This window comes from Podarcis tiliguerta (assembly GCF_965153285.1).
Source record: "Podarcis tiliguerta genome assembly, chromosome: 3".
NCBI lineage: Eukaryota > Metazoa > Chordata > Lepidosauria > Squamata > Lacertidae > Podarcis > Podarcis tiliguerta.
This window is the reverse complement of record NC_139536.1, coordinates 73,565,075-73,591,366: the sequence shown is the minus strand read 5'-3', so window position 1 is coordinate 73,591,366 and position 26,292 is coordinate 73,565,075. Positions and strand designations below refer to the sequence as shown.

The following is a 26,292-nucleotide window of genomic DNA, read 5'->3' as shown; positions in this document are numbered from 1 at the left end:
AAAAGTAATTTAAAATAAATTAAAATACAAGAATTTAAACAAAAAATGAACTAAAGAACTTTATTGACATCACAGTACATTCAATAGCAATTTTAAGAACATTACAGCTGAAAGAGAATGGCATATTTCATAGTCTTAGTAAGCACTACTAAGGAAAAATGTAAATACAAAGAAATCCTAGCAAGTACTTAACTCCGAGCAGCGTTTCCCAAAAATACAGCTATTTACAGATTATTTTTTTAAAAAGGAGGGTTCAGCTTTCACCTACACAGCCACAACTGTAGCCTCTATAATGAGCCTCTATAATGAGACAAGCCCTTAAAAACTCATGGAATTTTTAAATCGTATGACTAGTGCCATATCATTCCTCAGCGTTTACGACGTGGAGGAGTCATTGATCTGAAAAATAAAGAGAAAGGGAGGGAAATTAAAGAGGAAAAGAACTATCAAAAAACACACACGTTAGGCTTAAAAACTTAAATTTTCTTAGTTGGAAATCAATGCTATCAAAGTCGTTCCCATCCGCCGCCACCCCCACCCCACCGAGAATAATCTAAAGAAGTTAGCTTAACTTGTAAAATATATAGTTGCAGGCATGATGATGAACAAAAACAGAAATAAATACATAAATCAAACAAGATACTTAAAAGAATACTACCTTGATCGTGATTTAGACTTGTGTTTGCGGCTTGCCTTCTTACCAGACCTTTGAGATTTCTCCACGGACCGCGACCGACTATGCTTGGCTTTCTTAGACTTCTTTTCTTTGCTGCTGCCTGGTGACTCAGAACTGCTCCTTGTGCTAGATTCCGAACCTGAGTGCTTTTTGCTCTCTTTGGTAGAACTTTTCTTGCTTTCCTGCCTAGAATCATGCCTTAATGTTTTTGAGGAAACTGAATCGCTACGAGAGACCGTTCTTTCACTATCTCTTTTCCTCTTTAATCTCTCGTCATGATTGCCAGCTTTACTGTCTTTTTCTTCTTTTCTCTGTTTCTCTTTGCGCTTCTCCTGGTCTCTCTCCCTCTCTCTGTTCTTTTTCTTGTCTTTTTCTAGGCTCCTGCTGCGTTCCTTTTTCCTCTCCTGAACTTTACTATCGTGGCTGTGTTTGTGCCTGTTTCCACTTTCACTTCTACGCTGGTCCTCACTTTTACGCCTATCTCGACTCCCACTACGAGCGGAAAGGCTAGCAAGTCTATCCCTTGAGTGACTATCACTTCTACGCCTCTCCCAGTTTCGGTCATGGGAAGGACTACGATTTCGCCTCCTCTCCCCCCTGTCTGCACTCCTATGTCTACTAGATCTCCGCCTTTCTCTTACCTTGCCCCTACTCCTGCTCCTCTCTCTCCTGTTTCTGTGAGAATAGCTCCTGCTTCTGCTGCGCCTAACCTTATGCGAAGGTGATCTACTGTGGCTACGCCTCTTTTTCCTTTTAGGGGAAGAAGAATGTGAAGAGCTGCGACTGCTGCCAGAGCTACTGCTATAGGATGAACTAGAGGCTGTGCTGCTGCTGCTACTGCTACTACTTCTGCTGTTGGCACTCGAACTACCACTGCTTGAACTTTTTGACCTACTCCTCCCTATTCTCTCTTTTTCTTTAACCTCTTTTTTGGGTTCAGCATCTGGTGTCATTTGCTTTGGAGATTTTTTCTTTTCACTGAACACATCCGCCTCCACCTCTTCTTTTGCATCCTCTGGTGGTGAACTGCTGTTTTGCTCTTTACTGGTGAGTTCACTCATCTCTTTAGCAATTTTCTCATTCTGGAGCTTTTCTTCTGCAAAAGTATGTGCATAAAAGAAACAAATACAAAAATCACGCCAAGCAAGATGGCAGAGATACAAGAAATCTCTCCCTATCGTCCACTAATGGCCAGTGTATCAACAAGGCAGCATAGTGTAACATTACTTCTTTTACATTACTTCTTTTCTGTAGCTATTTGAAAGTCAATGGAGCTTATTTACAAGTGAACATGAATTAGATTGGGTTGTTAATCATCAACAATTCCCTTTTTAATAGGGTTTTGAAGCAAGTATATAAATGGAACCTAAACAATAATCACAATAAATATCTATGAAATATCTCTGTTGCCATGGGCAACTGTAAACTGGCAGTCTCAATGAATTCAGAGGAATCTTTGTAATATGTGTGTTCCTGGAATCTCTGTACTGGAAAGTGTGTGCCTTTCCCCAAGGATTTCTTCATGCTATAGCTAATTCTGCCTCTATTCTATCCAAAGATTCTAGCAGATTCTTTACTTGTTACATTCTGGATGTGAGCCAGTCCTTGTGTATCCAACTCTTAACAGATCTTAGGAATTACAATGGCCAAGGCCTCTGCTTATGAAATTTTACTATCTGTGTTATTGACAGAGATGAGGTCACCTAAAGATCAAGAGTTATTTGGAGTTGTGAACTAGTATCAAAGCACAGAGAAAACCCCAAATTCCTCAGTTACCTGTAATGTACTCTATAGCTCAGGCTTGTGTACATGGTGCATTATTCTGCGCTTGGCTCCCAGGTTGCAAGTTAGGGTACAAGCTGGCACATAAGTCTGAGAGGTTGGAAACCACTGCTGCTGTCGTCAATTCTGAACCAAACACACATCCTACCTTCCAGCTGTTTCTCTAGCAATAGCTGCTGTTCTCTCTCCTTTCTCCAAAATGCTTCTTGTTTTTGCCTGATTCTGTGTCGCAGTTCCTCGTCATCAGTATCGGATGACTCAGAGCCTCTGTCGCTCCTCTCATCGTCACTGTCTCCTGATCCATAACCACCCAGTCCACCTGCGTGCATAAAGCCTAGTCTATCACGAGGGAAGATTAATCCTGGTTCTTAATATTTCTGCAGGGCAAAGAGGAGAGTATATTGCCCATCTTTCACTTCTTCACTGAAGAAGCCACTTATTCTGGAGGAAGTGCCAAAGGTGGTTGACTGGATGTTCAAGGCCCACACATTTGACCTGCTGTTCAGTATCTGGTTTTACTTCTTCCGGAATAGCTTGCCATGTTTTCCAGCAAGCAATCGCTATGGTTACATACTTTCCCGTTAAGTATATGGGTAAAAAAGCTCTTTACAGAGCCAGTACCAAATGCTTAGTGTACATCAGCAAGAGCATATACACAGGAGTGCAGTGCCTAAGACCTGTCCCTGAAGACATCTTTGCAATGATTTCAGCCAGCTTCAATATCCAGGGCTTTAAAAAGTCCCAAATGCCAATCAATTTTCTACTGTTCAGAAAAGACTGTACATTAAAGAGGTACAGGTATGGAATAGGAATGGACTTCTCTTCCCCCAAAAGATAGATCTGGAAAAACTAACAAGACTAGCAGAAAGTAATACTGAACATCTGATACAGAAGCATTCTTACTTTCTTTTTATGTTCTCTTCAGATTAGTTGACTAATACATTTAAGCTAACGTGAAAGATTTTTTTACTAGTAGTAAAAATATTTAATATAACAAGTTACTAAAATTGTATAATGTTACACTGATATTTCAAACATTTTTAAAAAAGCTATTACATCTCAGAATGTAATTCTTAATTTCGTATCCAGCATATCCCAATATTTCACTAACTGCTGGCTATGAGAACTCAAAACATACATTTGTTGTGTGGACTGCTGGCAGGACAAAACTGTAGATTTTTATTGGTTTCTTTTATCAAAGCACACACTAATAGCTGAATTAAAAACAGGAGAAAAATTCCTCCAAATTCACTTTATTTAGATACTGTAGTAGCTATCTGGTGCAAAACATTTCATTTACAGGACAGGCTTACATTATGTTTACAATGGAAATAACACCACTGTACAATTTCGCGTATTTTAATAGGTTTATTTGCAAGATAAGCCCTTTCTAAGAAACACGAAAGTTATCAGATGCTTGCCTATTGCATGTTGGGCAGTTTCAATACATATTTAGAAATGCAAGCCAGAGCAATCTCCCCATTAAGTCCCTCTCAAAACTGGGAACATACTTACCAAGTCCAGTAAGGGAAGCCAATGCACTGGACTGTGCCAGCTGTTTTGCAGGAGCTTTGTATCACATCAACAACAGGAACAACATGTTAACACAAATAGCCACGATTTCATAGGCATGAGAGTCTATGGTATTGTTAAATCTACTACTATTGCTGTTTTGTGGAGGAGAGAAAAAACATTAAAAACGTAATCCATTGAAAACCCAGTTATTTTCTGGCCACGAATGTTTAGAAATTTAAACTGTGAATTAATAGTGGATAGATCAGTTTCTTATAGTTATACATTTCCAAGTTAATAAATTTCATCTGAAGACAGAACTGTATATAATTATTTACTCACAACTACATGGAATAAAGCTGCCTATTTTCGTAAAAAGAAAATAGCTGGCTAACAGTGAAAGCAAATTCATTCATAATTCAAGTATGCCTTAAGTTTTACTCAGCTAAATTTGAACTAGAATTATCTAAAATATGTAAACATTTAAAATAAATAAATGACATTCTATAGGAAAGAAATGGAATAACTGAAGTTAACTCACAATACACTGCACAGAACAATACACTGCACAGGACAATAGTATATGATTATTACAACTGAATTTTTGCAACTTTTCTTCCTTAACATACAGACTGCTTTTAGGTACAGATACTATGGATTTAAATGTTCTAGGACATGCAAAAGGATATTTAATTAAAGTACTAGAAAGCCTAAGCATACCTTTTATTGCTTTACGATGGGCATCTTTAGCCACGTAATATATTTCTTCATTTGTGACATCTAGGAGAATTTCTGTCAGCAGCATTTTTGTCAGCAACATCTAAACAATTATAAATATAAAATCCCCAGTTCAAACACAATTCTCAGCAAACCCTTGCAATTCTATTCGGTTATTCAGGTTAGGAAGCATAATGGTTCCTTTACCCATGATTTCTTGGAACTACTGAAGAAAGCATTGGGCTCACACTATGCAACTTCTTACATGTTCAACCACAAGCAACGTACTTTAAAATGTACCTATTTGTTCAGTATGCACAGCAGTTCACCTTTGCATTCAAGTGATGTGTAGTTAAGTAATGAAAGCAGATGGAAACAGAGTTTGGGAGAGAAGAGTGCTACAATCACATTTCACATACATCTTTTCTGAGTAAGAGAATCAAGATCCTTATAGGAATCTGTTGATCCTATAAATCAAGAGCTTGAATTATCTAAAGTTTGCTCAAGCATTTATAAACCTTTGGGTATGTTATGTGTACCTAACTTGACTCTAGCCATTCTCTCCCCTTGCCATGCATATCAGCACCATATCAGTGACATCCAGTGTCGCGCTAGCCGATAACTTGCCGATGTTTTTAAGTAAGCATAAACAACAGGTGACAGACACCATCTTTAAAGAGGCACCCCCTTCAATTATGTAAAGGAGGTAATGCCTCTCTAAAATTGCACTTGCTGCAAAATACATGTACACTATCTAAAAACAGAGTTTTCTGCAAACTATTATTTTAGTCAAATGAATTTTAACAAAAATTAATTAAATCAGCATTATTTGATAAACCAACTATGATTTCTTTAAATAGAATGGCAGCCCTACTAATAAGCAAGCACATACAGGCATGGCCAATGAACTGGTCGCAAACTCATCCATACCATCTGATACTCCTTTTCTTCCTCTGTCATTTCTGGTTCGCTTTGCTCCTCTTGAGGAGCTGGAGAGGGACTTCTACTGACTTTTCCACTACTTGTAGCTTCTACGTTATCAAGATCTTCATCTTCTTCATCACTATCCTATAAGAAACGGGTTATGAAATAGGTTAAAATACAGGTTAGAATTCAATGCAGCATTATTACAACTGTTCTGTCAGTGCAATAAACTTTTTCACTTACAAATTTACTTTTCTGAGGTAACCGTGGTCCATCTTCTTCTCCTGTGTGAGCATTTTCCTTTTTTTCTTTCTTAGACAACTGAGAACGCTGCTGCTCCATTCTCTCTTTCTCTAGCTTCTTTTGCTTTTCTCGTTCCATCTTCTCTAGGCCCTCACGAATCCATGCAGGCAGAGTTCGTCGTTTAACAGCATCTAAATATTCATACAGAAAAGTAAGTTTCTTAAAAAGGAACCCATTCATTTTCTTTTTAAGCTCATAAGATAATGGATGTGTTTGAGGTTTTTAGGATGTTTCACGGAGAGAAAGCCACTGTAGCTTTCTAATTCTCTTCCTAGGCTAAGCTAGACATTGTGGTGGCAAACACATAAATAGGAGTTGGGATGTGGCTAAGGTAAAGGACCCCTGGACAGTTAAGTTCAGTGAAAGGGGACTATGGGGTTGCAGTGCTCATCTCGCTTTCAGGCCAAGGAAGCCGGCGTTTGTCCACAGACAGCTTTCTGGGTCATGTGGCCAGCATGACTAAACTGCTTCTGGTGCAACAGAACACCGTGACGGAAACCAGAGTGCATGAAACGCCTTTTACCTTCCTGCCACAGCGGTATCTATTTATCTACTTGCACTGGCATGCTTTTGAACTGCTAGGTAGGCAGGAGCTGGGACAGAGCAACAGGAGCTCACACCACCATTTGAAATCCACAGCATAGGAAGGTGCAAGGGAAGATCTCCTGGCCATGCATTTTCTCAGCATTTTCTCTCCTATTGGGGCTCCAAGATCAGCTCGCTCAAGCTGTGATAGTACTGTACTGATAACAGGAGCTGGTTCAGCCCAAGGCACTACATCTATTAAAATTAATATGATGAGGACATACCGATTTGAGGAGTCTCCTGTTTTGCAGGTAATGTGATAGGTGAACGCTGGCGATCTCTGAATGCTGGCCTCTCCCTTCGGTTCTGAGGTGGTGCAGGAGGTGCTGGAGGACCTGGAGGGCCTGGTGGTCCAGGCTGCCAGTAAGGTGGATGAAACCCACCTTGAGGTGGACCAAAATTAGCCCCATGCTGAAAGAGTAACGAAGCTCATTTTCTTTCAGATCAATGCTACACATTTCCTAACTTTAATATTTGGTCTGTACAAAAATGCACAGTAGAAAGAACCTTACTAAAGTTGTATAGAAGCCCTTTTAATATTTTAAAGGACAGCCTATATTGTCTAAACTGTGAAGTTGACAGTTTCAGAAAAGAAAATTGACTAGTCCTTCTCATTTCAGAATTCAGAAATAGGAATTTTGCATTACTGTAACACAACATAAATAAACTGGAAAAGTTCCAAGTCCCTTCCGTATTGGATGGGTGTTGGAAGAGAAGATTTAAGTAGATATATTAATTATATTAATTTCAACTACAATTATCAGCTTGATTTATAGTTCAAAGGAAAGCCACTGTAGCTGCAGTAAGCCAGCTGCTAGTTTGGAATATAAAGTAAAGGAACATAACATCTAAGTTTCTTTTTAAATCATACTTGCCCCCTGGTTATGAGAGTTGTAAATTAGTTTATGCTATCTCTGTTCTAAGGAATGGTGTGGGCTTTTTGGCTGCCTCTTACTGTTTAATTTCATTTTAATTGTTATATGTCGTACTTTAATATTTTTGTAAGCTGCCTAGGGAAACTATATAAATGTGATATGTGTGAGAACAATCCGCATAGCAAATGTCTGCGTCAATCTCAGTCCCAAAAATTCAATGTGTACATTTTTATTTGTGTGTAGAGCTTCAGCTGACCAATCTAACAATTACATTAAAGTCTGCAGCATTTTTTTCAGTTAAAAAAGGCCAGGGGGAAAAACTTGTAATATCTACATCTAATAAGCATGTGGGGATTTGACACAGAAGTGAAAAAGGGAAAAGAAAGAGCACTGAAAGAGTCATTCTCCACTGATGTTTACTTAAAAAAATCATTTACAACTTCATATTTGACTGCCATATATCATACTTTATAACACTGTATAACATCGACATACTGTTTATAATGGCAATTCAGAAAAGTGTAGGCATGTTTAAGTGCCACTGAAATTAATGGAACTTGGCACTTCCTCTGAAAAGCCTAATCCAGAAAGCCCACACAGACTCAAAAGCATGAATGTGCACAGCAGTCCACACTGCTCATTTCAATCCACACACCTAAAGAAATATACACTTCCAGTAAAATGAATGGAGATGCTTTTTCAGGTAGAGGTGTTCCTTGCACATACTTGGACTCTTGCCCAGGAAAAATAGCAGAACCAGAGTAAATGGCTATAATTTTGGCCAGTTCTACACTTCTAAATTACTGTATTTCAGAGAAGCTTAGTTGTGTGCAGAAGCGCAGAATTCATTTTGGAAACTGATATTGTGGGCATAATTCACCTTTATGAATCAAATCAAACTGGTGAGAAGTGGAAAATAAATACTAAATCATCTAGGCTATCTTTCTAAACAGGCAGTTCCTTCTCAGAATACACTTGTTCATGTATTTAAGCATTTTGTTTTCTTTCATATTTTTCTCTTTTACACAAAACTTATTGCATTGGAAAACGAGGTGTTTTAACAACCAAATTATAAAGAGGTGTTCACAATGCAGGTGGTTTGCAGATGACAAATTGTATCTGAGCAAACAATAAAACTTGTGGATTCTGTTGAAAATCAGCACTAGAGGCACAACTCCGTGGAATGGGCTCTGCATGCTTACAATATTTAAGCAAGAAATGTTTCACCTGATAGTCAAACTGGTTCACTGGGCCCATTGCAAAGTTATCAGGTGGTGGTCCCCCAAAGTTGTGATTATTCTGACTAAATATATGCCTGTTGTCAGGGGCAAATTCCCCACTGTCCTGACTGTTGCTGTCTTCCGATGGAGGAACAATATCCATTGGGCCTGGTGCTGGAGGAATCCATGGCTGCTCTGGAGGTGGATGAGGGGGTTGGTGGGGCATGCTCCAGTCTGTTTGGATTTAAAATCAAAATGTTAACAACTCATTTTTTCCATTACTTCTCTTGAGACTTTCAAAATAAAACCTTTAATGTAAAATACACACAAATATATACCTTAATAAAGCTAGCATTCATTGTTTGTGTCCAGACTATCACTGATATGCCTTCTTGATTTTTGTTTGCTGGCTGAATATACCATGAAATCAACCAAAATCAGGATGATCTTGTGTTTCATCATCCATAACGTACTAAGAGCTAGTTGTGCACTTGAAAAAGGATCATGAAACAAGCCAGTGAGGAAGAACACTGTTCTTGGCTAGTTTATCCAAGTAGCTTACCATTTCCGTTAGCATATAGCTGTACTAGGCATACAGGCAGAACTGGGGACGGGGACAACTTTCAACTATACATTTCCATACTGTATCCTTTAACCAGCCTAATTTGAAATACATTTAAGAGTTTGTGAAACTGAAAAATCCTTCATGTACATTAAGCAATGTACCGTAAGTACATTTGTACCATTTTAACAAATAAAGTTGGCCCATTTGAAGCATAGAGGAAGAACAGCAGCAACTGCTGAAAAGGCACCAGACTTACTGGTATGTAAGGCTGCGTATGAAATGCCTGTGAGGGAATAGAAAACATTTTGATCTATAGATTGCTATCTGACCAGAACCTGAATCTGACTACAGCTGGCTGATTAAGGCAGCATCTAGGTGCGTATCACAGAGCACTACAAAGGGCAGAACTATACGCTCTAATTTATATTCTGTGCATTAACAGAGAAAATAATTCAAAGCCAATGAGGTTTGGATCTTGCAGTCAACTTGCCTTTTCCAAGGATGCTCCGGGCTTAGAAAGATAGAGCATATCAGTGTTAGAATCCAAAAGCAAAGAGGAAAGTATTAAAAAACAAACCTGGCTGCCACATTCTGTTGAAGTTTGGATCACCCTGAAAGTTGCCATGGTTGTTTGGACCAGGCTCCATGCCTGTCATCTCCTGGCCATTTGGCATCATCCCTTGCTGTTCCACTACACTCTGCTGCCCCGAAGCTTCTCGCTGAGCAATCCATGCTTGAGCTAATGCTGCCCAGTCAATTTGGCCTAGAAATAAAATTAGATTTTCAACGTACAGATTTCCATGGCAGAATTAGGAAGACATATTTGTCAAGCCCATCAGAACAGCACCTTATTCACATGTCATAGGAAGTATATTAAAAGCTTCCTTTTAAAAGGGTCCTTCACATAATTTATATGCATTAATCTATTTTCTGTTTCAAATAAGGCAAATAATAATTAGATTTAGGCTGTAATCCTATATACACACACATAGAAATGAGCCCCAGTGAACACAGTGGGACTTCCTTCTTAAGACTGCACCTTAAAACTACCAAAACAGTTCATTGTCCTATCACAGTTTCTTCCAATGCGCCATTTCAAAAATATCTAATAAACAGACTTTGTCAGCTGTATTCAGAGAATGAAACCTGTACTGGTACTAATACTCCAGTTGCTATAATGTGCATACATATTTAGCAGGCATACTTAAGCTTCAATGGATTTAGTGAAACTTATTCCTGAATATGTAGGAATGGGCTGCACCCCTGCAATCCTGAACACACGCCAATTTTAATGGGATTTAAAGATTTAAGCAGTCTACTTGAAGGCTTGCAGCCTAAAAGGTTCAAATCAGCATCACACTGAAGTCAAGGGGAAAACTGCCGATGGATTTAAATGGATGTGGTATGCACCCATTTTAAATTGCAGCCTATCTTCTTTCTCCCATCTCCCAGAAGCTATTTTGGGGGGCGGGAATACTTTTCAGCCAGACAACCTAAATTTACTATCATTTTCAAGGCTGAAAGTTGCAATATTATTTTTGGGTACCCATGTTACCCAAGTAGGATTCATTGTAAGCATTCTAGTAGTATTCTTTAGTTAGTGCATTCTGATCTAATTGAGGGGTGCTGGTGCTGACCATAATAGTTTTAAAAAGACTATAACAAATTGTCAACCAACCTACTTCAAGTCAACATACAAGAAATCAAAAGATAGCAAATAAAATACTAACAGTTGTATTCAACCTAGTGTTACATGTACAAGGTTTTCCACTTGTGCAATGGGATTCTCACCCTCTCGCCTTCCCTTGCCTCCCCAATTTATTACAGGGGTTCCCTCAATTTTCTGCAGATTTGGGGAGGCTGTGGGGTGCATGCAGTGGAAGATAGAGGGAGAAAGTTTCGTTGTGCTAATGAGAATCCTTGCACTGGTGAAACATGTAAGTTGCATGCTGCCCAATGGAACAGATTAGCTTCATTAATTCTGTAGCAGGTGAAAGATCATGTCCTCGTCAAAATCCTAAAATGCTAATTGCTGTGCTAGCTTTAATCTTGAAAGCACTTTCCCAACTATTCACTTACTTGGATCTTGCTGGTGCTGAAATGACTGCATCCATTGCTGCTGATTCAAAGGCCACTGTTGCCAAGGCTGTCCGCTTTGATCCCACATCTTTAGTTCTTTATATATTCTACATTTAATCAAGAATAACAGTTGATGTTTGAGTTGAAGCTTCATGTGTTTAGAGTCATTTAACTCTTTCAAAAGTCACAAATTATATTTTAAAATAAAATTAACTACCCAAACATTATCTCAAACAGATCAAGTAGCATTTTCATTTTGTTCCAATTCCCAGTAGCATCCAGAAACACTTCTATACCAGACAATTGCAAATAACAGAATTGCCATTTCATATTGCAGGATTGTCATCAGTTGAGAAACAAGTAAACACTTCCAGAACTTTACAGTTTCAGAAAACTGGTCAATTTAGATATTACATTAATTCCTAACAAAATTGTGAAGGAGAGGGAAAACAACAATAAACACTTTTGGGAAATAAATATATTGTGAAAAGATGTCTAGAAGAGTTGCCAAATCACAGGCATTGGCCCAGAAGTGCCTTCCAAAGAACCCCGGTCAAGAAAGATTAATTTAGTCTCTGTGACTAGACAGGTGATAACAAAAGTATTCTCAAAGCACACTATGACTTTGAAGTGCCAAGAAAAGCCAATTAATTATTGAGACTATAATGTATTATCATTTGCTTAAATAAAACTGCTACTGGGCGGGGTAGGGTGGGGCACAGACCAGAAAGCTATCAATATGCTTAAGAGACATGTCCTTAGAAATACTTCTGGATACCTACTGAAACATTCCTACTAAGCAAAGGTAAAGGTAAAGGGACCCCTGACCATTAGGTCCGGTCGTGACCGACTCTGGGGTTGCGGCGCTCATCTCGCTTTATTGGCCGAGGGAGCCGGCGTACAGCTTCCGGGTCATGTGGCCAGCATGACTAAGCCGCTTCTAGTGAACCAGAGCAGCGCACGGAAACGCCGTTTACCTTCCCACCGGAGTGGTACCTATTTATCTACTTGCACTTTGACATGCTTTCGAACTGCTAGGTTGGCAGGAGCAGGGACCGAGCAACGGGAGCTCACCCCGTCGCGGGGATTCGAACCACCGACCTTCTGATCGGCAAGTCCTAGGCTCTGCAGTTTAACCCACAGCGCCACCCATGTCCCATTCCTACAAAGTAGGATTCAACAAATATTTGTAACAAGATTATTACAATGTCAAAAGTGAAATTATTATTTTGTTGTAAATATTACACAAACACAGACAAACTCATAACATGGGAAAGTGTAACTTCCTTCCTTACAATTCTATGAATGCTACCCTAAGCAGTGGGAACTACTGAAGGAAATGAATATTTCTGTTCTCCCAAGCAAACATGCTCGACCACTTTTTCTCATTACCAGTCTGCTTGATCACTAAGGTCAGCATCTGAGGCTCTTTCCCATGTGCTTCAATGCTCTATAGTAAGGCATGTAGCTACCAAGTACAAAAAGAGAATCGCCTGTTCACTGTTCACATGACTACTTGCCTGTGGAATGTTCTCCCCAGGGAGGCTCACCTGGCATTCACTTGGATGTCATTTTGGCACCAAATATTTCACACACACCCTTCCAATTTTCCAACATATTGATTACACTCCACTGGTTTTTTATTTTATTATTATTGTATTTAGGTGTTACATTACAGTATTGAAATAAATTGTTGTATTATTTTCTAAGCTGCTCTGGGAATATATCCAGCATGGAAGATGCTTGATATACATCTTTGAAATTATTGTATACTGGATACGAAGAACCATGAACAAGAGATTCGATAAACAGCTTGCACAAAAATTCATATAAAATAACAGGCATGGGGAGGAATTCAACACCATACAGTAATGTGATTTGTCTTGCCAGATGGAATGCTCCCCTCTAACAACCCCAGCCAATTTTGGGGGGCACACAGGGGAGAGAGGGAGCCCTGTTGCACAAGCAGAAGTCCTTGCACGGGGCTTTCACTGATGAGACTCATTCATACATTGAATCCCACCCTTGGTTTATACTATAGCAGTTCAGAATCATCCACTAGGAGGCTGCAGAAGCTCTTGTGCAAGCAGGTGAATTTACTTTTACTTTCTTTGCACAACATTCCAGTGTGAGATGGAAGACAATCTTTCCATAAACAGTAGGAAGCCATCTTCAAATCCAACCACTTGGTTTTCCCTTCAGTGTTTCACAGAAGCCCTATAGCAGGAGTAGTCAATGTGGTGCCCTCCAGTTGTTGTCAGACTTTAACTCCCATCAACCCGACCATTGCCTATAATGGTTGGGGCTGATAGGAGTCGAAGTTCAACAATGTCTGGAGGGCACCACTTTGCCTACCCCTGCGCTAGAGTATTAGGGTACTAATCTACATGCATTATTAAGACTGAATTTGTTTCCACTTGACTGAATAGGAAATACTTTACTAGATCTAGACATATTGTCCCTTCACGACCTATCCCTGCCATCTTTTGCCTTGTTTCTGAATGCCTTGCTCTTCTGGTGCAGCTAAGATACAATATTCCAGGCTTGAATTTTACAAGGGGGAACCCCAATTCCTTCTGATGCAGTTGGATTTAGAATCTAGAAATATGCTAATGTTCAAACCATTCATATAAATTAAGACATGACCTATAGTTTCTGGGATTTTAAAACTTTTTGAACAAACAGAAGTGACAACAAACAATCCTACGATCATCTAGTACACAAGAAAAGTTACGCCATTATATATTTACACATAAAATGCCTCACAGAACTATAAAATAGGTCTCTCCTTCATAAGTATTGTTGAATTCCAAATGATGTGAAATTTGAAATACTAGAACTCATTCCGCTGGCTTTGTTGTTGTTGTTTAGTCGTGTCTGACTCTTCGTGACCCCATGGACCAGAGCACGCAGAGCAACAGCAGATTGCTATTGCCTAGTTTTTATTATGTTTTAATCCATCAGAGACCAATATCTTACATATATTAAGAAAAACCATTATATTTAATGGAATGTTGTTTAGTCGTGTCCGACTCTTCGTGACCCCATGGACTAATGGAATGTACTTCCTAATAATTTTGGAAAAACTTTTTACTATGTATCAGAGCAGTCCAAACATAAATGAAAAAGTTGCCTTTTGATTCTTGCCTTCTCCTCTATTTGCCTCCTCTTCTTGTTGAACAGTATATAATTTCCAGGTGGAAAGTGTCAGTACAGAACCACTGAAAAGCAACACTCTATCTTGCATGCCGCCCCAATTCTCATAATTTCAGCTGAGATGGCACTGCAACAGAATAATGATGAATGAGTGGCACAAGACCACCCTCTCCTCCATGTGTAACTGGCTCATCTGCTTAAGTTTGAATGGAGACACATTAATGTGATTTTCTCCCTTCAAAAAGCAGGGGGAGCTCACAAGTCAAATGGGCATATGCAGAGAGCCAAGTTCACACTAGAGACGGTTTATGTGTAGGTGAGGAGCAGCCAACATTGGTCCTCCACTGCTAAACTATTTTAGCATGAGCCAGACAGTAAGGTTTCATCTATAAATATTCCCAAAATATGAATCATTTTCTTCTTCTGTACTAGATATAGGGAAGCTTTCACCCTACAGATGTTGCTGAACTACTACTTCCATCATCCTTAGCCATTGGTCATGCTTGCAGTGTTGATGGGAGTTCTAGTTCAGTAACATCTGGAGGCCCAAAGGTTCTCCACATCTGTTCTAGATCTTCTACCATTCGTACATGCCTTATTTTTCAGTATTCTAAAATGATGCAATTGATACCTTTTTGATCTCAAATGCTTTACTTCTATTAATAAAAGTTTCAAAATTATTCTTTCTGCCTTTGAACTTGCATCCCCAAGCTGGCTACCTACTCTCAGCAGATGGGAATATGTGTGTAATTTCAGTAAAGGACTGAAAACAGATGACCAGTACATACTAAACATACATGACTCCAACACAATCTAACATATGTACTCTATATAGAAGAGGCTGAAATTTCCTGTTTGTTACTAGTACCATGCTACATATGTTTCACTAAGATCTTCAATAGGTCATCATCTGAGGTGCAGCGGGTGGTTAAAGAAATCAACCTACTTATTTGTTTTACAATTGGAGTGCACAGCCCTCCAGTTGTAGAATTCTGTACCCAGGGAGCATTGCCTGAAAACGCCATGTAATTTCATGAGTAAGCAAATACCTATTTTCTGTTCAAGCCTTTTAATCCTATCTACATTACTTTTATGCTTTGGTGTTTGCTTTTATGCTGTTTGTTTATACTATGGCTTTTTAATGTTTTTAATTTTAATCTTTTATAAACTATCCTGGAAAACCGCAGAACAGATCTGACCTGAACTAAAATCTATTTAATGGAAAACACTATTTCCCCTAATTCTCAGACACCAGTTTGACTACACAGGATCATATGCAACAAGATACAGATATATTTTACTTTTAAAGCCACACTGGTCCTTTATATTTTATATTTATATTTCTTTAACTAATATCATATGCCTTGTATATGTCTATTTTGTCCTCTATTAAGCACAATGAAAATTCCAACAAGCAAAATGTTGCTGAGGAGCCATTAGAGCATTCCCAGAACACCCATCACAGTATAACTATGTCAGCTCCCAAAAGTAAACTGCAATTGGCAAAAATGTGGCCAAGGCTGATGTATGATTTTGCTGAAAAGTAAACTTGGGTGCAGATGTTTCACGCATTAGGTGTGTGAAGTTATTCACTGAAGTTCAAGCTTCAATGATTTCCAGAAGTGCAGCAAAGCCTTCCTGTCTGGAGTTTTGACAGCCAAAGTTTTGACACCCATGTGGTAATTTTAATTTCTAAATATTTTAACTAGATAGTCTGTTTTTACTTTATTTTCTTGAGCTGCTATTATTCATCCCAAACCTTTTGAAAGAGGTGGGACTTAAAACAAAAATAATTATTTAGACAATGGCTGGTACAGAGAGACATCTGGATGTTATCAACATAGATTACCCAACAGTGAATTTTTGACTATCAGAGTATTTCAGTTTTCAGTGTATGTTGAGAAGTGTATGAAGTTGATAAGTATGTTGTAGTACCTTAGTTTCCCACCATAACCCCACTTATCTAGAAGTCTTATTGAATACAATAAGACCTACTTCTGAGCAGACTAAGTTAGAATTAAGTTACCAAAATAGCTGTATGATTTGAACACTATATGTTAGCATGGACAAGACAAGTCCTTTTGTACATATTCCTGAACACTGCATTCTACATGCATTTCCATCAATAATGTAACTGTTCCATGCATACTGAAGCTTCTTTTCCATGAAATATTTACACTCAGGCCATCCAGAGTTGGTATACAGTGGGGACTAAGAACTGTCAACTGTGAATTCCCTGTTTAAAATCTCAAAGCCATTAACTCAGCTGGTAGCATTCAGCAAAATTGCTACTCTCTCTTTCCTCTTCTTCCCATCTACAATGTCAAAATACTCTCCTACATTACAGAATCTTTATTAGGATTACTTAGATAGTGCATGTAAAACCACTTGAATTGCTGAAATAATCTGTATATAAAAGCTTAGTTCCTACCCCAATGTTTTGTGTACACAATCACAGATTTTACTGCTGTGAAGCAAAATGAAGTAGAGTGCTTCAGTTAGCACACATGCTTTCATAGCAAAGATGTGAAAGGCTGCAAATTATTGGTAATCCTAACCATGATAATCTTTCATTTATTTCATTTATAGTTCAACTTTCTTCCATCATGGAACCCAAATCATTATACATAAAGTTCCCAGGCTGTCTCCCATCCCGGCACTGATTATTTATTGTGTTTATATCCCACCCTTACTCCCCAAGGTACCCAGGAAGACAAATAAGATACACAATTTAAAAAGAAAAAGCAAAAACATCCTGAAAACAATCAGTTAAAAAATCTCACGTAGCAAAATCCTGGGTAAATAGGTGCGTTTTCAGCATTTGCCAGAAGCTGTATAATGAGGTTGCCAGAATAATGAGAGGATAACACAACTTCAGGGTTGCCACAGAAAATATGCTCTGCCACCGCTCCCCTTTGGGCATCTGGGGGCTGAGGAAACACCAAGGGAGCTCCCCCTCTGCCGATCTGTGCAAGATCCGTGAGGTTAGAGCTGCCTTCCTGAGCCTCAATGTTTGCGGCTAGGCCTAACTAAACTGAACAATGCTTACTCCCAAGAAAACATGTGCAGGGTACTGTTGGAAAACACTATCAGAGTTCACATGAATAACTGCAAGAATTTGACAAACATTTTTGGGCCAGACGATTATGTAGCGAAGTATGAATTGCTTTACCATTACACGAGGGGGAAACCCACTTAGCTTAAAAAGCATCTATCCCCTTTATGGCAACTATCAGCCAGTAATCCTGTATCATAAAAACGCCTATACATGCTTATCGAGCCAATGGGCGTGACTGACTCCATCCCTTCCCTCCAGGCACCACGAGCAACAAAACCACCACCGGCCCCAAACGTCAACCCCCATATATTTCATTCCGATCAATCGGGAGCGCACATGCGCATGCGCATTATGGATTCGTAACGGGTTTTAATCTCAACTCGCCCGTTCAGTACCACAGCTAGGACAACGGCGCATGCGCAAAAGGGGGTGGGTACGTGAGGGGTGGGGGAAAGAGAACCTCGAGAAAAAGAGTTACGTGCAGAAAATAAGCGCCCGCTGCGAGTCAACCCATGTGGGGGAATCGAGAAGGGCCAATCCCTCCACGCTTCTTCACATGGGCCCAGAGGGCAGACCCCTCCCCCCCCACCTTCTCAACCGCCCCGGCTGCTGGGGCAACAGCGCCGAGCCCTGGCGCGCCCCCTGACGGCGAAGGGAAAGGCGCCCCAGTCCTTCGGCGGCGTCGAGCGTCTTTTCAACGGCAGCCGCCCTGTGGGCCGTTACTCACCCCCTCCCGCTCCTTCCCCGCCGACCGGCGGCACTAGCAGCTCTTGGGCTGCCTCCGTCTCTCCGGTAGGCTTTTTTCCCGAACCACACAAAATGGCGCCCGCTAGGACTCACCCGGAACAGAAACTCACGTCACTGGAACCCGCTGGAGAAAGCGGTCCGACCGCCATCTTTGGTAAGGGCAGACGCGGCCCCTGAGAGACTCCCTTAACGAGAAGTGGGCGGGCGGGGGGAGGTTAGCCATTTAGGGGCTAACCCCCCCCCTCACTATTGACAAGAGAATACGGGTCCTCCGAAATATATGCTAGGAAGAGGAAAGGGTCCTTTCATGTCTGCTGGTTTCAACCTCCGTCTGCTCTTCCCCGCCACCGACACACACCTTTTAGGGTTCGGATTAAGTTTATTCTGCCGGCGCCATTTTCTTCCGCTCTTGGCATTTCCGCCTCCAGGCGAGGCTTGGGGAGGGTAGCGGCGCGTGCCTGGTGGCTCTGAGGTGTGTTCCTGGGTTGCTGGCAAGAAAGCCAGTGCAGCTGCGCATGCAGAACGGAGAATTAGTGAGGCCGTTTCGCACTTCGAGACTGCTGCGAATAAGGATGAGCCCAGTGGATGGTCCTTGCAAAATTAAGACATGCCCCACGCTCCTGTGCATGTTTACCCAGAAATAAATTCTACACTGAATGGTATTATTCCTAGGTGAGTGCGCGTTAAGGTTGCAAGCACGGCAAGTGAAGTAGTCGGAGTGACCTACATCTAACGCCGCCCTAAAGTGCAATTATAAACATTTTTTGTTGCTGAGTCGTGTCCGACTCTTCGTGACCCCACGGACCAGAGCATGCCAGGCACTCCTGTCTTCCGCTGCCTCCCGCAGTTTGGTCAAACTCATGCTGGTAGCTTCGAGAACACTATCCAACCATCTCGTCCTCTGTCGTCCCCTTCTCCTTGTGCCCTCAATCTTTCCCAGCATCAGCGTCTTTTACAGTGAGTCTTCTCTTCTCATGAGGTGGCCAAAGTATTGGAGCCTCAGCTTCACAATCTGTCCTTCCAGTGAGCATTTCCTTCAGAATGGATAGGTTTGATCTTCTTGCAGTCCATGGGACTCTCAAGAGTCTCCTCCAGCACTAGAAGTCAAAAGCATCAATTTATTTAGAAATAAAAATCCATAGCAGTGAATGACGTGCTGCTCGTTTCCATGCAAATTTGCTTTGCAGTTAGTCCCGCTGAATTTGAGTGCAACCTACTTCGTAGTAAGTATACAGGTCATCGCAGGTCCAAATAAATATGCTCAGAATTTGTGGGTGCACTGCAGCCACAGCCTTCTTATCTAGATAAAACCCACAGAACTCTAGAGCTGCAATCTTGTGCATTCTTATCTGAGATAGATTTATTAAACACAATACTTTTAATCATTAATTTATATCCCACATTTTCACATTTTGTGTTCTGTGTTGGAAGGGATTTGCATGATGTGGGTGTGTCCCTCTGCTTAGTCCTGCCCACCTCTGTCATTAGGGAAGCTGTAGCAGTAGGCCAGCTGAAGCCACTGCCAGCAGCATTCCTAGGGTGGGGCTGGTGCAGCAAAAGAGTATTTTTCCTACCTTCCACCTTGTCTGGTATGAGCAGCAGAGCTGTGCTGCTCCACCAAGCCCTGCCGTTGTTGGCCAGGGACTTGGATGGACTCCTGAGCTTATGGGTAGGAAAGGCCCCTGATCCAATCTACCTCACACATTCCATTTGTTTTCGCCTGGAAACTTTACAACTCGCAGAACAGGCACATAGTAAGGGGCAAGCTGCAGAGCACAGCATCATTCAAAAAGACATAACATAGCTCTAACCATCTGCAGCTGGATCTCAAGAGGTGCATGTGCCAGATTGCCTGCCTGTGTCTCTTCTCTGACTCCTCACAGTGACAGCACTTAACCAAAGCAAAGGTAAGGGAGATGATGGTGGGGACACATCAGACAAGGCTGACACAGCCACATCCATCCCATGAGCTCAATGGTAAAAGAATCATTTGGCAAGTTAGGGAAAGCATGATCCCCCACCCGTCTTAATGAAATCAAACACAATAATCTGTTTAACATCTGACATTCATTTCTGGAAATTTCCCACTATTATTTTCCAACATCTTAAATATACAACACACCTCAGAGAAGTAAGGGAACGATAGATTCTGGGTAAGCTGTGGGTTCAAAATAAGCCCTTTCCCATCCTAAAGTGGGGTGACTTTAATGAACCCACATACTGAAAAAAGTTAGCTTGGAGAAAGAATAATTTAAAAACCAGAATATTACACCGGATTTCAGTTAATAATTTATCTTACCCCTTCAAATAAATGTAAACTGAACATTCTTCTCAACTTGTGTGCTGACTTGTATGTTTTATTTTGACAATCAAAAATAAACAAGTGTTTTTGTATCCCAATGGTATATATTTAGCAGACATTTTCATATTTTGCCTCCATTCAATTAAATACATATTCCTGTTGAACATTCTCTATACATTTTATACATAAAATATGTAAAAATACAGTAATAGTTCATTTATTGCACATACAAAGTAAATTATGCTTGCATTTCTCTTTGCTCATCATTACACAAGTATCCTCTGCAATATATTATTGGCCTGAATATTTTAATATAATCCAAGTTTACTAGTATACTGAAATATTAAGGAATAGAAAATCTGTTATTCATAGTGCATTCTAAATTTATTCTAAGTATCATCTGCCTCACAAAGTTCCCTGGTTTAATCTATCATATGTAAACCATTGAGGAAAAATATAAAATATTTCATTTCAAAATTAAGTATTTTGAAATTCTAGACTTCTTTTCAACACACTGCTGTTCCCAACAGGCAAATCAAGTTCTCATTGTGCCTTATGCATAAAACTCACAGCGACTCTTGAGTTGCTAAGCGAACACCCTTGCCTTGGGAAGTACTGGCCTGATACTTTGTAGCCTAAATTCCAATAGATCCAGGTTTTACAGTGTGCAGTTCCAAGATTTAGCCAGAAGATGGTGCCACTTGCACTGCTCAGTTACCATACTACAGTAGTGGTCGTATTAGATTTCCTTCTATGATGCCTCCTTATCTGAGGAAGTATTTTACAGTCAGAGGGCTGATTTCAGTCTGAACCACAACCACACTAAAATGGGCATGCTAGTATAGAGAAAAAGAAGTCAAAGGTCAGGAGCCATTTCAAAAGGCTGAAAAGGCTGAAACGCATAGGGAAAGCAAAGAGGGAGGAAGAATAAGTGATGGTGGAGCGTGTCTGTTATTGGGATACTGAATTCTAATTCTAGGGCTGAATATAAATACAAGAGGTGAAAACCTGAGGTAGTACCAGGAGATTGCAAGGGAGATACGGGCAGAGATCCTTTTTTCAAAAATCACAGAAAACCACTCAACTATGATAGCTTCAGAAGTAGATAGCTAATTAGGCTTTTGTAGCATGAGCAGAACCCATACACTGTTCATTTGCTATCATGAGCCAGCCAAAGTGAAGCATATTTAAAGCCCACTGATTTTAATGTGAGCATTAAAAAAGTGTAGTTAACTCCCTTTTAAATTGACAGAATTTAACTTTGGATTGTGTGAATTTTAAAGGATGCTTTTTAGAAAAGTGCCACTGAAATTTTAAAATATAATGTCTTTATTTGATGTAGAAACCAAAACATAAATCACATTCCAGAGCTTGTGTATGCATTCTTCAGAACTCCCGTACCGATGAATAGGTACCGTTTCCTTTAAGTGTAAGGGGTTTTAACCCCTGTTGAAACAGATAACAAATTCCTGTATGCACTTGAATCTTCATGTCTTATCCTCAAAGTGCTGGAATGCAGCATTTAAAATAAATTCTGAATATGATTGTGCATAAAAAGGTACATCTGAGTAAGCTACATTGCTCTAAATGTGCATGGGTGAGTGATGGATTTGTTGGGATACACGTAAGCTGGAAATGATCAGTCACTGAAACTGATTAATTTACTTTAAATTATCAGATTAAATGTGGATCATCATGGATTACTACAGGTCACAACAACTCTTCTCTCCAGTGCTGGGATTATAGCATAATATCAATAAATTATCATTAAAATTGGAATTAGTGAGGTGGGTATAGAGATATTCTGGATGTATTCTGCAAGAAATTACTCAGAGATAGATGGATACACATGTGCATGACACACTCACTGCTGTCCCATTATACAGCTTGTTAAATTGACTCTTTTGTTTTTAGCAGGCAGTGGGTTATATCCAACAGTGTTGCTCTGCTGGTAAGCAAAGCTGCTGTGACTGGAAAGGGAAACAATTTCCCATGATTCCTCCTCCCTCTTGCAGCCCCTTACTTCCCTTAAATATGCTCTGGAAGCCCCCACCCCCCCAATGCCAAACTGCTTTCCTCCCCATTCCATTGATGGAAGCCTTACCATCGAGCTAAGACACATAACTGGCTGGAACCCAATGGCTACAATTTAAAGAGTATCCTAGAATATGAGGAGTTCATTGCACAGGAGAAACTTGGATTGTCCTGAAGCTGAAAAGGAGCATCCACAAAGAGATTATAATTTTTCTTTAAAATTCTCCAAGTCCTAAAAGTAGATCATGTGGTGCACAGGTGAAAAATAAGAAGTAAAAAAACTGCATTTCACATGCAGAGCTAGTCCCACTGTCCTCTGTACAACAGAAATAATATGCATAAATCCATATTATTGAGGACAGTTATAAACAGCAGCCCTGATCCTTTGAAAGAGACAGCAATATACCCCACCCCCCATATTTAATAGAAAAGAAGTTGAGTACAGTTGGTAGTGTATATATTGTGTTAATCACAGAAACTAAGAAAATGTATAATTATAAGTTATCCAATCACCACCCTAAAATGTTGGGTCTGCAGTAAATCAGCATGCTTGACTATATGGTGCTTTGCAGATATAAATGGCAGAGAACATAATGTACGACTAGAAAGTATATTTGGATATCTATAAGCAAATGCAAAACACTACTAAACCTTAGGCTACGTAAGTACAATCCTGGTAACAACACACACAACATAACAGCCTGTTTTTGACTATGTAACTTATATTTCAAACCCAATTCAACATATAATACCTCACAAAGTGTAATTCCAAAGACCAACACATCATGCAAACAGAACATATCAAGAGAAATTAAAGTCCAATGGATGGTCAGGAGAGTTAGAATCTATACTGCCTCTCTGTTTAAAAAGGAACTTTGGCCAGTGATTGGATTAACTGGACTTATTTTGTTCCATGTTTCCATCATACAAGAATATGGTATGTAAACGTGTTGTTTAATTTGTATGTTATGTAACTTAGTTTGTATAAGGATTATGTTACATCATGTTTGTTTAATTTAGAGTATGCACAGCTGACGAAGCCCGGTTGGGCAAAACAAGGTATTATCCCAGAATCCTTGTCGTGCCATACCTTCAAGTTTTCCATCTGATCCGATATCTACATATGAGGAACGTTAGAATCCTCAAAGCAGTGATACAGTCATACCTCAGGGTGAAGTAGCTTTGGGATGAATATTTTCGGGTTGCGCTCCGCGGTGACTCGGAAGTAACAGAGCGTGTTACTTCCAGGTTTCACCGCTTGCGCATGCGCAGATTCTCAAAATGACATCATGCGCAGGAGCGGCGAAATGTGACCCGCGCACGCGTAGACGTGCAGTCGCATCTTACGTTCTATTCAGGATGCGAACGGGGCTCCGGAACAGATCCTATTTGTATCCAGAGGTACCACTGTACGTGGAGCATCATAACATAAGCATACCATATTGTGGTTATTGCCAATATGCCAATTTAGGAACCAAATGGACTTGTGAGATATTATATGTTGAATTGTGCTTGAAATAAGAAGTTACATAGTCAAAAACAGCCTGTTGCATGGTGTTTGTTGTTACCATATCTATAAGCAAAGTCAAATGTTCCGAAAAAGTAGCACAGTGACTATAGTCATGGTGCGTATCTGAATACACTTCCATGTCAAGCACTCCTTGAATGTGAAAAGGGAGCACATAAGGTAGAAAGGTTCTGTTTTAATGGTTCTGTTCTAATCTACTCCCTGATGTACTCAACTTTCTGCATATAGAACTCAACATGCATTCAGAAGAGAATCAGTTCTAGAAGAACTGTGCAACATGCCTTTTTTTTTTTTAATATATGAACTGACAGAATCACAGAATTGCAAAGTTGGAAGGGACCCAAGGGTCATCTAGTCCAGCCCCCTGCAATGCAGGAATCTCAACTAAAGCATACACAACAGAGTAGAACTCAATTGTTGAGCTTGCAACTTAACAAACTACAGCAAAGTTTTAAAGAAACACGATTAGTGAATGCCACAGGCTAGCTCTTAATGGTTGCACAAACAGAAAGCCTGTGCAATCTCTCTCTCTCTCTCTTCCCCACTCCCTTCTGTACACCCCCCCCCCAAAAAAAAAGCCTTCTCCAAAGGAGAGGGTTGCACAGTGAGGGTTGTGTTATACTAGCTTGCAGTGGGAGGGGGGAAATCACCAAAATTAGGTGGAAGAATTTTGCTCTAGTCTTTGCTGTACAGTCCTCTGCCTCCCCTTTTTGCAAGAGAAAGGTGGAGAAAGAGTCTGCTTATGTGAGCTGCAACCCTACGTCTGTATTAAGGAAAAATCAGGCACAACTCCAGTTCATTTCTCAATTCATGTTTTTTAAAATTTTGCTTATCCGAAACTGAAATTTCACTACAGTATTCAGTTTTCAAGCACATTGTTTCAAATGCATATTGGGGATTTAAATAATGAGCATGTGGGCATATATTCAGGGAAACATGAAGTTATTTCCACTTACACATGAGGTGATTTTCTGTTCCTCCACTCTGGTGGCAGCTCAACATGCCCCTTCCAAAAGCAGCAACACAGGGTGCTGAAACTGCATCCTCTGCTCTTTGATGGGCAGCTGCCAATCAGCATAGTAAGCTACCCTACTTATGTGTGCATCTAGGTGCTTTGTGCATGCACCAGCTTCTCAGAATGCAAGGCATTGTTTTTAAAGTAAGAAATCATGGTAAATTTTGTTTTAGAGAACAGATAAAAGCACAATATTTACATGTACTACTGCATTTAAGAAAACACAAAAATAACTTAGACTTTCAGTATTGATTACAGCTACAGTATTCTTTCATAGAAAAGCAAGTAAGCTTGTGAATTTAATACTCTTGATTCTGTAACTGCTTGTACATGGGTATCACTGACATATACCCACTGTCCTACAGCAGCTCCTACAGAGTCTTTCAAACCTGAAATGCAAAAAACAAAACAAAAAGTTATTAATTACCATCATAGTGCAAAAGATAATACAATATGACTAAGCCAATAACTGTGAGAATTTGGAAGGTTTGCTATTGTATAAAATTCACCGAAACTTTGTTTTCATATTCTCAGTACTGCCAGCTTTGAAAACTGTCTTAGCAAAAGAGTACAAATGAGGAAAGGCAGTGTTTTCCCAACTGCATGTTGGAGTGAGCTAGGGTGGCCTTGAAAACTGAAGCTACTTTGTTGGATACCTCCACTGCTCTGTGCTTGGGCAGGGAGACAAGGGCCAGTAGTGGGGGCTGGGGGCAGAGAAGAAATGGAAATAAAAGTGCACAGAGCCATAGCGGTCAACCTTCCCTTTTTTTTGTGGGAAATTCCCTTATTCCAGCACCATTTCCCGCTGCTATCCCGGATTGTTAGATATCCCGTAGACTGTCCCCGGGACAGGTGAGGCTGCTGATCCCTTATTTTCAAATCTGAAAGTTGACAGCTATGCACAGAGCACCAAAACCCCATTACATGAGCAGTGGATTTCTTCTCCTTTCTAGCCTCTTGAGATTTCACTAGAAACTTGTCCATGTTACAAATACATTTCTTCTTCTGTGCAGGCTACACACTGATATTTAAAAAAAGAGAAAACTTAGCTTCTGAAGATACCCATGCCTACAGTTTATGGGGCTGCTTTGTAAATGCAGAATCATTGAGTTTACAGCACAGATATCCAGCAGTCCTGGATAATACACAGAGTCCTGAACAATGTGAAATGACATATTATCTCCAATGTAGAAGATACAAGATTTCAGCAGTAA

General features: G+C 40.0%; 2 protein-coding genes and 1 long non-coding RNA gene across 8 annotated transcripts in view; 1 reads left to right on the top strand and 2 right to left on the bottom strand.

Moving 5' to 3' along the window:
• Window positions 1-33: 33 nt before the first annotated feature.
• Window positions 34-11,339, bottom strand: PNISR (PNN interacting serine and arginine rich protein). Its single transcript, XM_083433497.1, has 11 exons — window positions 11,239-11,339; window positions 9,737-9,922; window positions 8,602-8,828; window positions 6,724-6,910; window positions 5,855-6,045; window positions 5,618-5,755; window positions 4,691-4,790; window positions 3,974-4,027; window positions 2,607-2,777; window positions 659-1,772; window positions 34-399 (listed from the first exon to the last, which is right to left on the bottom strand). The coding sequence occupies exons 1-11, from the start codon at window positions 11,324-11,326 to the stop codon at window positions 369-371; spliced, it is 2,487 nt and encodes an 828-aa protein (XP_083289623.1). The 5' UTR covers window positions 11,327-11,339; the 3' UTR covers window positions 34-368.
• LOC310674410 lies at window positions 5,913-18,243 on the top strand. Its single transcript, XR_014509569.1, has 4 exons — window positions 5,913-6,496; window positions 6,563-12,043; window positions 12,412-14,094; window positions 14,143-18,243. It is a non-coding gene; the product is annotated as an uncharacterized lncRNA (long non-coding RNA).
• Window positions 18,244-20,532: 2,289 nt separating this feature from the next.
• Window positions 20,533-26,292, bottom strand: part of USP45 (ubiquitin specific peptidase 45) — a 59,192-nt gene continuing 53,432 nt past the window's right edge. For all 6 annotated transcript variants that reach the window (XM_083433479.1, XM_083433480.1, XM_083433475.1 and 3 more), the window contains exon 18: window positions 20,533-25,467. In XM_083433479.1, coding sequence (XP_083289605.1) covers window positions 25,337-25,467 — 131 coding nt within the window. In that variant the 3' untranslated portion in view covers window positions 20,533-25,336. The remainder of the gene's footprint in view (window positions 25,468-26,292) is intronic.